Raw genomic sequence first — 13,428 nt, 5'->3', positions numbered from 1 at the left:
CAACATTTTGGATGACATGGTGGTGAGTAAATTATTTGGATTTATCTTTTAAGAAAATGGACCAATCCCTCAATTAAATCAGGCACATGCAGAGCTGACATGAACGGAGAACAACAAATAAAAAAATATGAATAAAATAAAAATGAACCGGCCAACACAACATATCTCGCTTAAAATATTTAACAGTAAACAGAAAATGAAAACACACATTGAATTGAATGCGCTGTGCTTAACCACCATAAATAGCCTAGAACGGGGAAAGTAGCAGACCACCAGACATAATGAACCATTTAAACCATTTAAAGTACACAGTGCACAAATAGACCTGTATGTACTGCTCACAGGGGTATTTATGGTAATGGTCTTTTCCACAATATCCTCTAATATTACATAACATTATACATTTTACTCCTCTACATTTCACATTAAATTTAATTTAAAAAAATACTAGATCTTTATGTACTTTTTTTTTTGTGCCGATACAGATTTTTGTTTCATCAGCCTTAGCCGAAGACCGATACATACTGTCGGTTTTCTTGAGCCGATATTTTGAGCCAATACTGCTTTTGCTCACTCAATTTACATCATAAAATTACACGATGATGCCAAATGTTACAAGTCTCAATTTAAAAAAGTAACATTTATTGAACTTAAAAAACTATATTTAACAAATTGTAAAAACAGGTGAGTGTTCTATGGAACCATGAACTGCACTCTCCACAATGACAAGGAACTATCAGCAAAGTATATTGATTTCTAGCACTTTACTACTACAAATATATATATAGAGATGAGAAATAAAAACCCATTTTGTCCAGCTATGATCAGCTGTTAGGCCGAGCTTTCGATGTTGTCATGGAACGGCTGGTTATTTTTAGTCACATGACCTGCAATCGCTTGCGGCTTCCAGCACTCAGTCTTGTAAATAATGCCAGAAAAAAGTCTGCGAACACATCAGCCACGTATCGGCCGATGCCGATATACATATAACTCGCAAAAAAACCCCGATATATCGGTCTATCACTACACAGAGCCCCACAGAGTAGACTGGTTGACGCACGACACCAAAGCACCGCGAAAGCAACTCGAGTGTAAAACTTCATATGCTTTTAAATCACTCCCGCCACACGCCAACTAGCTCACGCGGCATCGCGTGAAGTCGAACACAGTCAGCGTCTGACAGACAGTAAGATTTAACGTGACTGCTGCATGCCGGACTCGGAGTGTTACACATAACACAAAATCTGTGAGGTGTCACATCCGCAACTCAGCGGTAACTACAACTGGAGACTTAAAAATAAATAAAAACAAATAAATTTACTACACAAACAGTGACAAATCCTGCGACCGGCTTTTCCTCAGATATGCAAGTTGCTGTTGGTAACTTAAAAATAAGACGCTGTTTTCAACCGCAGTAAATAACCAGTGTCACTCGAAGCCCAGCATGAAAGCCCTGTTGTGTGTGTGTGGAGGACATATGTTCGAGTTTGTTCTGTTTGATGATAAGCTGCATGTTGCTAACTAAGCAAATATATAACTTAGCCTGTGCATTTTGTTGTGTTTTTGTTTTACATAGACAAAACAGAAAAACAGACATAAATCTTTTTTTTTGGATATTTTTAACTAAGAAAGTAAAACAACCTCTTACTTATATTTTGAAATGTAAAAATATAAGAAAAGATAAGATACGTTTCTTAGTAAATGTGAGTGTTCATAGGCGCAATTTCTTTTTCCACTGCTGGGTGCTCATCTTAAAGTCGCAATGAAATTGAAATGAAAACTATATATATATTTTTAATATTGTGGTATTATTAACAAATGACTTATCTGTCAGCTTCATTATTTTTTAAAAAATTCGTGTGTGCTCATAATCTTTAATCAAAAATGCAAATCTCCTTCCCTCCTCAAAACGATCTCTCTTCACTTCCGGTCAAAAGTATGGCAGGTGGGCGGGGTCCGGGAGAAGATCGCAGCGATTAGCAATTAGCAACACGACCCAACTTCAAACGTTCCAATCAGATCTCGATGGACAAAGTCAAATCCAGCCCTGCCTTATTTCATCTCAAAAGCCGTTTCATTCGGATATACGTCATCACAGGGAAAATAAGGCAATCGCTACTTCCGTTTCATGGCGACTTTAATTTTGAGCAATGCATAGGTCACTTAGCAACGACAGACGCTCAGAAGCTCCCAAACGCTTTGAATAGGCTGAAAGCGGCACGGTCACGTTTTCCGCATGATTTTAGACAAATAAATGTGAAGCAATTGAGCATATGTGCTTGGCCACTTCGTTGGGTGCTCAAGCCGAGTCCTATGTGCAAGCTAGCGGCTCATCACTGATATCAGTTGCCTCCCCTTGCAAATAGCGCACTAACGGAGTCTGCTGGCCATTTGTCTTCAAACATACTTTTCATAGTTTATGACGTGCACGCCACCGCAGGCCGCACTTCACCCCCAATACTGCCCTAGAGGTCGCCATCATGTTTCTACAGTAGCCATAAACAGACAAACTGTTCTACAGAACGTGATTCGTCCCTATGTTTGTCCTGTTGCAGATACCGTAACTTTTCATTGCGTTTCGAAATTGAGGTTGGTTGCAATTCGCATTCTCACCACTAGATGCTGCTAAAACACATACAGTACCTTTAAAAAGGTACAAAGACTTGTATTTATTTAGGAAATGTAGTAGAGTAAAAGGTACAGTGGTAAGTATCAGAATGTAGTGAAGTAAAAGTTTTCCAAAGAAAAACACTCTTCTAAAGTACAGATAAAAAACATACTTGAGTAAAGTAAAAATACTTCAGTACTTTAAACCTCTCCTATCATATATTCTGTTTATCATTTCAAAATTAATTTAAGATTTGAACAAAAACATGTGTGAAAAGCTTACTAAAGGTGCTTAGTACCCCATGGGTCAGGTTGTGTCAGCTCACTTTACTTTGGCTTGGTTAGCTTTAAGTTTAGTACAGTGGTGACCAACCCTGTTCCTGGAGATCTACTGTCCTGCAGAGATCAGCTCCAACCCCAAACACACCTGAACCTGGCAATCAAGCATTTCAGGGCTAACTAAAAATTAGAGTCAGGTGTGTTGAAGTTGGGTTGGAACTAAAATAGGTAGATCTCCAGGAACAGGGTTGGGCACCCCTGGTTTAGTACCACTTCAGATTGGGAGGGATTATAGGCGTGTCGTTGTATTTGCCCTGCCTACTGCTGTGACATCATACAAAAAATGGAAGCGAGCTCCGTTGGAATGCAGTGTTTTCCATACATTCATTTATTTGTCAGTTTGCACATTGCGTTTGTCACTATACCTCTGTCTCACATGAAAGTTTATGTACAAACAAACATGGCATCAGTCGACGGCGACGCCCTCAGCTCAATTGCTAAAATGCTGTGCATACATGCAGAGGTGTGCGTCATGGATGTGTCACCACAAACTGCAAGGAAAACACTAGTATGGTGTTCCTGATTCTCAGGCTGTGGATGTTTTTCATCGCTTTAAGGGAGTTTGTGAACTTACAAAGCACAGGTTTGCTCAAGACAGCGCAAGCACAAAGGTAAAGCTAATCTTGTGTTAGCAATGACGCTGGTATTGACAATTCTCTCAGACCAATCAGTGATCTACAGTGTTTTTATGTCACGTTTAAGTATCAACTCAGCTTGCTTGGAACCCCAACCTTAGGTGGTATAAAAAAGGTATCGGGTACTACTATCGTGTACCCAGTGGAAAACCCCCAAAAGTGAGAGGAGCTGACCCGACCCAACCCATGGGGTACTACGCAATGGAAAACACCATAAAGTTGCTCATTACAAGTCAGAGCCAGGACTTTTTTACAGTTATGAACTTTTACGATTGCGCAAAGCAACCTGGAATAACCTTGTAAGCAAAAGGAGCACAGCTCTGTAGAGACTGTAAAGAGACGTTACGCTCAAATACAACAACTTGTTAAGATTAACACCTTTTTTCAAAGTGACAAAGAAAAATTGCCCTTTATGTGTATACATTTTTTCCTTACTAACAAGAGTGCTAGTTTCATTATCATCAGGCATAATGTATAATGTTTCTTTCACATTTATTTTATTTAAAATCCGTTTTACATGAACAGACATAAATTAACTCCTTCACTTGTATGACAATTATCTTACAGAAGTGTGTGCTCAGGGTGTGTGCCCGAGTCACGTACTCGCGAGCAAACAACGTAGAAGAAGTTTAATCTTACATCATCATCATCATCCAGCTGTGACTCTTAGCAAAATCCCAAGGTAAACAACCGCTACCACAGAGAACACTGACGTTTAATCTTTAACAGTCTATAACTGCAGTTCAAAACTGAATGCTTGTGTGTTTCAAAACCTTATTATGACCCAAAACGCAGCGGTAGCCCTGAGGCAAATGATATCTCTGAGATGAAGCTTTGTTCTTTTAACTAATGGAATGTGCTGCAGTAACCGCACGTACCTATTCTGACCTTAAGTGACCTAATGGACTGCTGAGGTTGCAAACAACATAATTCGTTCTCTAAATAAAAAGCAATACTTGTAGCACGGACTGCTGCTAGATCCCTTGCTACCTAACAAAGTTCACTCTGTTTGACATAAAGACAAACATAGTAAAGTATCATTCTTCCTAATCATAAACACAGACAGGGGAAACCGTTAACTGAAGCCACAGACCACAAATAAAACAGGAAGCACAGCCTATAGTCAAGAGCTTTAAATCTTATTTATACAGGGGCCAACTTCTGCTCAACTCGCATGTCTTCAGCACTTCACTATGCTATTGGCTTGAATATTGCTAGAACAATACGAACTGTGCTTTGGCACACAGCCTTCCTGTGCACGTCTTCCTGGTACAGTGCAGGAGTGTAAGTGTGTGTGTGTGTGTTTATTTCCATTGCATAAGTGGAACAAGGTCTATCCTAGCTCAAGCCTTAAGCCTGTGTCACACGTGTATCTGTGCCAATAGCTTGGCTATGCTGGATAATAATGGAGCACTTAACTTAATACATCGATTACGTTAAGCATGGAATACTAACCAACTGTTTAAAGGAGTTGTTTTAAAAGGAATTTTCCCCTATGTCATCCAACATGTTCCTCTCTTTGTTCAGTCGAAAAGAAATTAATTTTTTTGAGAAAACATTTCAGGATTTTTTCTCCATATACTGGACTTCAATTGAACCCAACGGTTTGAAGGTCCAAATTGCAGTTTCAATGCAGCTTTAAAGGGCTCTAAACCGAGGCATAACGCGGGGTTTCCACTAACTCCGCCGCGTTACGGCTCCCCCAGTTCCGTATTTGTTGCAGAGCGGCTGCATGCTGAAGTGACGAGGACCCATGAGGTCTCGCTAATTCTCGTGGTGATTGCAAACCAGCCCAGATCACAACACGAAATCTCGTGAATTCAGGTATGATCACGCGATATAGTCATGCCTCCGCCCTGCGGAGCTGTCCGGCATCCGGCAAAAATAGAAGCTCTGCGTATTTGTTCTGGAGGGCTGCGGATGGCCGGAGCTGTGACGGATTCGGAACGCAGTCAGTGGAAATACACACAATGACTACGTTTACATGCACAGAATAAGCGGATAACTATCAAAAATCTGCTTATTATAAAAAACTGTTTTCATGCAAATCGATAAACCGGCTATGCAGACAACTGCGTTTACATGGGACTTGGAGATTTGTCAGGTTTCTCGCAGGTAGTGACGTCATCGCCTATAATACATAATAGTTGATCAAAAAGCCGACGGCATATCTGTCTTAAGCTATATTGTTTTATCTCTTTTCGTGTCCCCAGAACCTGATATAACCTCAGTTTTTATTTTCACAGTTTCTTTGCCAACTGCTTTGACGTTTATCTTTCACACGCGGAGACATGCGCACATGGACAAAACCATGAGAAAGCCGGTTAAGATGTTTACATGCCACGGGAAATCGGGGTAATGAGCAAAAAACTACCTGTGCCGATCGGTTTTTGCTTTCCCCGATTAAAGAAAACCGTTTTACGCGTTTACATGACCCCACGTATTATCAGTTTATTAAGTATAATCGGCGTAAGACGGTGCATGTAAACGCACTCATTGACTTGACTGAAAAACAATTGACTCCGCCGCCGTTCCGCAGCGGATCCGCAGTCGGTGGTAATTCGGCGTAAGGGTCTTATCTAGTGAAACAATGGTCATTTTCACTAAAAATATGTAGTTTTTTATTCACTTGTAAACACTGGAGCGGTATTTTCGCATAAGTCACGCGTGACCTTTTGCCGGGATTACGTAATATGTTAGGTCGCGGAGGCGCATTACAAGGCTAGTGCAAAGCGAAAAGATCGTTTCGCTAGAAAAAAACTTTGCCTCAGTTGGGAATGTTTAGAACCTTAATTTCTTTCTCTAAAATGAAATGTAGATATTCAAACCGTTGGGTTTAATTGAAATCCACTATATGAAGGAATGTATTCCTAAAAAAAAAAACTTAATTTCTGTACAAGTGAAGAAAGACATCAACATCTGGGATGACATGGGGGTGAGTAAATTATCAGGAATTTTTCCTTTAAAAATCCTTTAATGTGTGATGCATACTGCATACTATTTCTTTCACACGATACGTAAAGTGGTGCGCATTACGCAACACAAAATGCTTAAACAGCAGCACATTTACTGCTTTCATGTGACCTCAACGAATGTTTCATGTTGAGATGGCATCCAGTTAACCTCGGAAAATCTAGGTTACTAAACTAAATGTGTAAAACGGTGTCAACATTTGGTTGTCTGGTTAACGAAATTAAATAATGTAAAATACATTGTGGGATACACAACCCAGTGCCGTGTGCTCTCGTCCACAAACACAGCACGTCATTGGATACCCCATGCATACTACACACAGTATACACATTACAGATATAGAAACAGTAAGCATGTTATAGTATGCTATTCCAAACATAGCCTGACTACAGCTCTGGTTTTAAAATGGCCACCAAACTCGAGGAAACTGCTGTAAAAACGGTTATGCAAATGCCCCCTTAAGTATAACATTTAAGTTTGACCAAAAATACATACAAAAGATGTCCAAGTACATTGTGAACGCAAAAAATATTATTTTGCAGTTGTTCTCAAGTATACATAAATAAATAAATAGTGTAGACACAATCAATCAAAATGTGATAGAAACACTGTGAAATGCTTTTATTACTCTCCGCTAGACTCATAAACAAGTTCCTCGGAAACTAAAGTTTTATGTACGTCAATAATTCACCCCAGTAAGTCGTTTGAATGTAGTTAAGACTGAGTTTATATTTAAAAGATGATTCACCGAGTTACTGCCATTTTGGCCGTGTTTACATATTGTCAAGATGGTAGACGCCAAGATAAAACTTGAGCTGAGAGTGAAACATTGCGTCCTATGCCCTACAAGTAACGTTACTGTTTTTGTAATGGGAAAGTCTTTCAAAGAGATGGGACATACTAAATCTAATTTCAACTACTATTTAATAATGACAGTATGCGGACTGGGACGCGGAGATAGTAACAGTTTGTGCACTCACGTCACAATCAAGAAACGTAACATGATGCAGTGCGCGAGTCAAAAGTTCACTAAATATAAATAACCAACACGCATAACTGGAAATTTGCTGTTCGCAACTAAATGATTAAAAAGTAAAGTAAAAGAAGTCGAATTAATTAAGCGATAGAAGTCATTTTAGAAATAAACTGTTGAAATATAAACGTATAAATGCTAAAGCGCTAGTTATCGTTTTGATCCGGACAAACCTAACAATTCATGCTTTAAAACAAAGAACTAACCGCGATAAACACCGCACACGAATGCGAACGTAAATTCGATAATAAAACTAATAAATCGTGCGTTATTTAAAATAAATAGTTAAGCTTTGTCTATGCGATGGCCTGTGAGTATGATCACCACTGGACAGCTCGCATTTCTGATACACAAACAGATATTAGATCCTTTGTTCATGTGACAACCCGTAACATGTTACTTTGGTGGTATAAATAAATAATTTTCATGTTCAAACCGTATGCTTTGCCCCACTTACCTCTTGGCTTCTTTTAGGCCCAGAGCATTCTAGCTATGGAAAGCCCTTCTCTTTGTCTCTGTCCGCTTCACACTGATCTGCTGTAGCGTCCCAATAATAAATGTGTCACCGACCAAAACGCGAAACAGTAAAAATCATTAAAAGAGTCGGCTCGTTTAGGTAAGCCATACCGCCGAAGGTCGTTCGGTCGTCATTATTCTGTCTGACAGATTTGTCCAGCAGATCACGATCATTTTAGTAGATCATCGCGGATCTGGGTGGCTGATTTCGGCTTCGTAAACTAACCTGATCACGTGACGAGAGCGATGTACCGTGTCTCAAAACGTCGCGTTCCAGTCCAGTGTCCCTACGCAGTGTTTACTGCGCACTACATCCTCTGCAAGAGGCTATTTACCTCACTAAACTCGTTTATTAGAAACTATTGCTAAGACAATGTTACCAAAATAAACATTTAAATAAACAGAATTATTTTTCTTGTAAACACAATCTTAGAAATAGTGTATAATGGCAATTTGCTATTGAGACACGATATTTACAATCTGCTTAAACATGAATGAATAAACATTATATACATTTAGTAAAAACTGATTTTTAAAAAAACTGAAATTTTATACATGCACAGTTATTACATAAATACCTATATTCTAGGTATTACGCTCACCTAAAGGATTATTAGGAACACCTGTTCAGTTTCTCTTTAATGGAATTATTTAATCAACCAATCACATGGCAGTTGCTTCAATGCATTTAGGGGTGTGGTCCTGGTCAAGCCAATCTTCTGAACTCCAAACTTAATGTCAGAATGCGAAAGAAAGGTGATTTAAGCAATTTTGAGCGTGGCATGGTTGTTTGTGCCAGACGGGCCGTTCTGAGTATTTCACAATCTGCTCAGTTACTGGGATTGTCACGCACAACTATTTCTAGAGTTTACAAAGAATGGTGTGAAAAGGGAAAAACATCCAGTATGCGGCAGTCCTGTGGGCGAAAATGCTTTGTTGATGCTAGCAGTCAGAGGAGAATGGACCGACTGATTCAAGCTGATAAAAGAGCAACTTTGACTGAAATAATTAAGGCAGTTCTGAAGGTGAAAGGGGGTCAAACACAGTATTTGTATTGTGTTCCTAATAATCCTTTAGGTGAGTGTATATTTGTATGTGTAAGTATAAATGTATCATTAATATACCTAATATATAATATGTCCTATATACTGTATATGATCTATTTTTTTGAGTATTTAGTCACCCCTGTGTATCATATATGATAATATCATTTTGATCACCTGTTGTTCTTAATGAAGGAATGTGAATTTATGCCTCATTTATATTTATGACGTCTACCAGGTTTACATGTCACAAAGGGCACATTTCTATCTTTAAAAACTATTTATTTCAGCAGAACATAGTTCTTAAAACACTGCCCCAACTTTGTGCATCACAATCCATATGTAACAAAAAAATGCACAGAAAATCAAAAAAGAACCAAAATGATTAACTGTAGTATAATTTAAACCATGGATGTGAATTTACAATTCTACAAAAACCAACATTTGCCTCAATTTCTTTAAATACATGCATTACTTCCCCTCGTGGAAAATATTACAAAAAGTAGCGAAAGAAAGCGTCCACTGTGACCGTATGAATAAAGGTGTTAGAGACTGAGTAAACACTTTGTTGGGGTATTTGTTGGAGTCATTTAACCAGGATGTTGTATTACTGTCAATGTATCAATATGAATTCTGTTTAAATGAGATGAACATGGCCTTCATTTCTTCTTCTTTCTTTTTTTTGGTGGACCTTGGTCAGAACTGCTTGAGGAATCTGAATCGGAGTCAGAAGAGGATGAAGAAGAAGATGAGCTGGAACTGTCTTCACTGTCACTGCTGCTGTCTTCAGATGAGGATGAGGAGCTGGAGGAATCACTGCTGTCTGAGGAAGAATCGCTAGAAGAGCTTGAAGAATCACTGCTACTGCCGGAGCTGGAGGAGGACCTTAAAGAAAACAGCAAAGTGCTATAATCACTTTTTATGCCATGATGCTATTTATTTTAAAACTAATTTAATTTAATTGTGTGGTTTAGAATTTATGCACCTTTTAGTTGAAAACTTCACGTTTATCATAAGTACATACTAAAATAACTGTTACAAGAAAATTAAGCAAGTATATATACATATACATATATACATATATACATACATACACATACACATATACACATATATATACATATCCATATACATATATATATATATATATATATATATATATATATATATATATATATATATACATATATGCATAAAGTACTGGTCAAAAGTTTATGGTAAGTCAATTGTAATCATTCTCATGATCATTAATTTTGAAATGACTTGAGCTGAATAGTCAAGACAACACAGCCAATAAGAGCCCAAAACAGACTGGTTTAAAAGCATCAAGAATCTGCTTGATAAAAATGATAAAATCTCTTTTTTTTTCTTACAAATTTTAGGCAAAAGGTGACTACACTGAAGATGATAAAATACAGTTTAATTTTTTTATTCCATATTCCAGACATTTCTGAGGGCAAACATGTTGCTCGGTTAATCACATAAATTTTAATTTGATGTTTCTCAAGGGTCTAATAGACCCTTTTACTGTTTGTACACAATGATAACGTGGCAGCGTATGTGCGCGCATTTTGGCAACGGAAGTATGGCAAGAATCAGCAGTTAAGCAACACAGACAGAGAAAGTTATTTTAAAAAGTTGACTTTATCAACTTTTTCAACACAGCTACCAGATGCGTGTACTATATTGGAGTGGATAGAAGACGTTAGCAGTTGGCCAAATATAAAGTTGCCAGATACAAATAAACTTATATTAGTATATTATATTAGTGCAACCAAATGCAACAACCAGACATTTTGATGCTGGGAAACCGTTTTGATAAACTTTCTGAGTTGCTAACACGTTAGAACCAATGGGGAATAACACCACTTCTGTTGCCTAAATGCGCGCAGGCTTATCACGTGAGCTGTAAAAGGATCTATAAACAAAAAGCCCTGAGACAGTTATTTTATTTATATTTTACTTGGAAGCGCTTAAGTCTTACCAGAACTGGTAGTTTCCAGTTTCCATTTAGCACAACATGTAATTATTATTTTTTTGCATGAAATTAGAACAAAATAACAGCATTTTACCATAGAGACAAAAAGACTTACCTTTTTTTCTTTGTCTTTTTCTCACTTTGTTGTACTATTCCAGGTCTTAAGAAAGAAAATATAGGTACATTTAAAATAGGCTTTTCAGTAAATAAAAAGGAAAAATTACGCCAAAATCTGTAATTTTTTTAAAAGGCTGTAGAACCCAGGCTACATTTTACTGTTACACAAACAAAACTATAAATGCGTTCAAAATGACAGGGGTCCTTCACAGTGTTCACTGCTGTCTACTCCCTGAACAAAGGATATCCAGTGTCATCAAAGTTAGGCAATGTCAGGGTCACATAGATTAAGATTATAACAAATAAATAATCATGAAATTTTTAACTCAATGTACATTTAAAACATTATTTTATATATCCAGTAATAGCATAGATATAGATAGCATATTTGAGTTTTCCGAAATATAAAAACATGCTGATAAAAACAGATAGAGTTGGTACTAAGAACTGCTTGTGCATGTGTACATACAGTATTACAGTACAATAGATATTGAGTGTAAATTTGAAATAAAAATACTTTATTTGGGTGCTTATTTGTGTCTTACCCAGTTTCATCTAAAGCTTTGCTTTCGGTGTCTTTCAGCTTCTTTTTCATCTCAGCTGTCCTGGATGGCCGATAGAGATATTTTCTTTTCCCTTTGCACTCGTAAGACCAGTGACCATATTCTAGACATTTCTGACAACGAACACCTTGTTTGTTTGCCTCTCTGTATGAACCATGAAAAATAACACAGTAAATTACCGGTGAAATAAAATAAATACAACAAATACTTGCGAGGCTGATTTACGACGTATAATGCGCTCGAGATGAACGACTTGAAAAACTGACATCAATAGCAACAAACACAAAACAGTCAACTAATAAGATTAATCTACAATAGATACATTATCAGTAAAAACATAAACTTAACTCAAGTATCATAAAATATTTGAAAAACTTACGCTTGTCTACGAGCGATCAATCTATGCATGGGAGTCGCCATTTTGGATTTGATGGTCTTCTTCTTGTTATTTTGCCAACCACTGCTTATGGGCTCTACTGCCACCTACTGTACATTATGAGTATAGCATAGCTGATAAGTCTTCTTCTTTTATTCATTGGCGGATCATATCTTCACGATATATACCGCCATCTACTGGATTACTGCAGGAGTGTGTAAAATGGACGTTGGCAAATGACACAATCATTAAATCATAAAACAATAACAAAACCAAATCTAAACTTGATAATACTTATAAATAAAAATAATAACAAATAAATAACCTAAATTCTTCTACTTAAACCAGTATTAAGATACATAATGAAATATCTGCTTCTTTGTCCCTGCATTCCTTGCTCTTGTAAAATATTATGAATGTCATTTTCTGCACCAGTCTTTCCATTTCTGTCTGAGTTGGTCAAATTTCTTACATCTATATAAAACATGGGTGACATCCTTTAAGACTTTACATTCATAAGGATAATGTGGAATTAAGGCCTGTGTGGCCCAACCTTCTTCATTAAGACCCAGGTGATTCTTTTCCCTCCAACACAGTTCTGGTTCCTATGATAGTGTCTGGCATTACTCTATGATGCCATGATAAGTCGGATGCAGCGATGCATTAAAACTTTTTTACGCTGCATTAAAACTGCAATCAAAAGTTATATATTTACTCCATACCAAAACATATGTTCCATTGGTTTTGTGAAGTGTATTGGCCCAGATACATCTGAAATATCACACTTATTACATAAATGCTCATAAATGTTTAAATTTAATTATATTGTGTTAAATTCTCAATCCTGAGATTTCTGAAATCATCACCCTCGACCTCTTACTGACTAAAATTACTTCCCAGTTTAACGTTACCTTATGGCTGTCTAATGTTTGGGACAATACTTATTTATAATATTCATAAAGTATATAATCGTTAATAAATGGTTCCATTGTTACCATCTTGAGGAAATACTTTTTTATTGAAATCATCAACAAGTATAAAACACATTTTGTTCAATGGCACATTCATACAATTATTCACATGTTACCAAAAAAGAGATAAAAAATAGAACAATTTGAGTATTTTTAAAATATTATGTTAAATTGTGTACTTTTCCTGTCTATCATTCAAGGGTTGTCGTCATGGTTGCGTCACAAAAAGAAAGCTCCAGAGCGAGCTAGAATTTGCCAAATCTCGCGATAAAACAGC

General features: G+C 37.2%; 2 protein-coding genes across 2 annotated transcripts in view; both read right to left on the bottom strand.

Moving 5' to 3' along the window:
* The window catches only part of aff4 (AF4/FMR2 family, member 4), a 49,848-nt gene extending 41,427 nt beyond the window's left edge, over positions 1–8,421 (bottom strand). The window contains exon 1 of the mRNA XM_073871056.1: positions 8,045–8,421. The gene's annotated coding sequence lies outside the window, so the exon portion shown is untranslated. The remainder of the gene's footprint in view (positions 1–8,044) is intronic.
* Positions 8,422–9,407: 986 nt separating this feature from the next.
* On the bottom strand, positions 9,408–12,342 carry zcchc10 (zinc finger, CCHC domain containing 10). Its single transcript, XM_055180856.2, has 4 exons — positions 12,184–12,342; positions 11,787–11,948; positions 11,240–11,284; positions 9,408–10,031 (listed from the first exon to the last, which is right to left on the bottom strand). The coding sequence occupies exons 1-4, from the start codon at positions 12,222–12,224 to the stop codon at positions 9,806–9,808; spliced, it is 474 nt and encodes a 157-aa protein (XP_055036831.1). The 5' UTR covers positions 12,225–12,342; the 3' UTR covers positions 9,408–9,805.
* Between the last annotated feature and the right edge of the window lie 1,086 nt (positions 12,343–13,428).

Source organism: Misgurnus anguillicaudatus, chromosome 9 (genome assembly GCF_027580225.2).
Source record: "Misgurnus anguillicaudatus chromosome 9, ASM2758022v2, whole genome shotgun sequence".
In the NCBI taxonomy this organism is placed as follows: Eukaryota; Metazoa; Chordata; class Actinopteri; order Cypriniformes; family Cobitidae; genus Misgurnus; species Misgurnus anguillicaudatus.
This window is presented reverse-complemented; position numbering and strand designations above follow the sequence as displayed.

Excerpts from the sequence above, each read along its gene's own strand:
- zcchc10 (XM_055180856.2), bottom strand. The coding sequence starts at position 12,224 with ATGGCGACTCCCATGCATAGATTGATCGCTCGTAGACAAGC. Across the intron at positions 11,285-11,786 it reads AAAGCTTTAGATGAAACTGG|ACCTGGAATAGTACAACAAA; the intron begins GTAAGACACAAA and ends TTCTTTCTTAAG. Across the intron at positions 10,032-11,239 it reads AAAAAGACAAAGAAAAAAAG|GTCCTCCTCCAGCTCCGGCA; the intron begins GTAAGTCTTTTT and ends GTTTTCTTTAAG.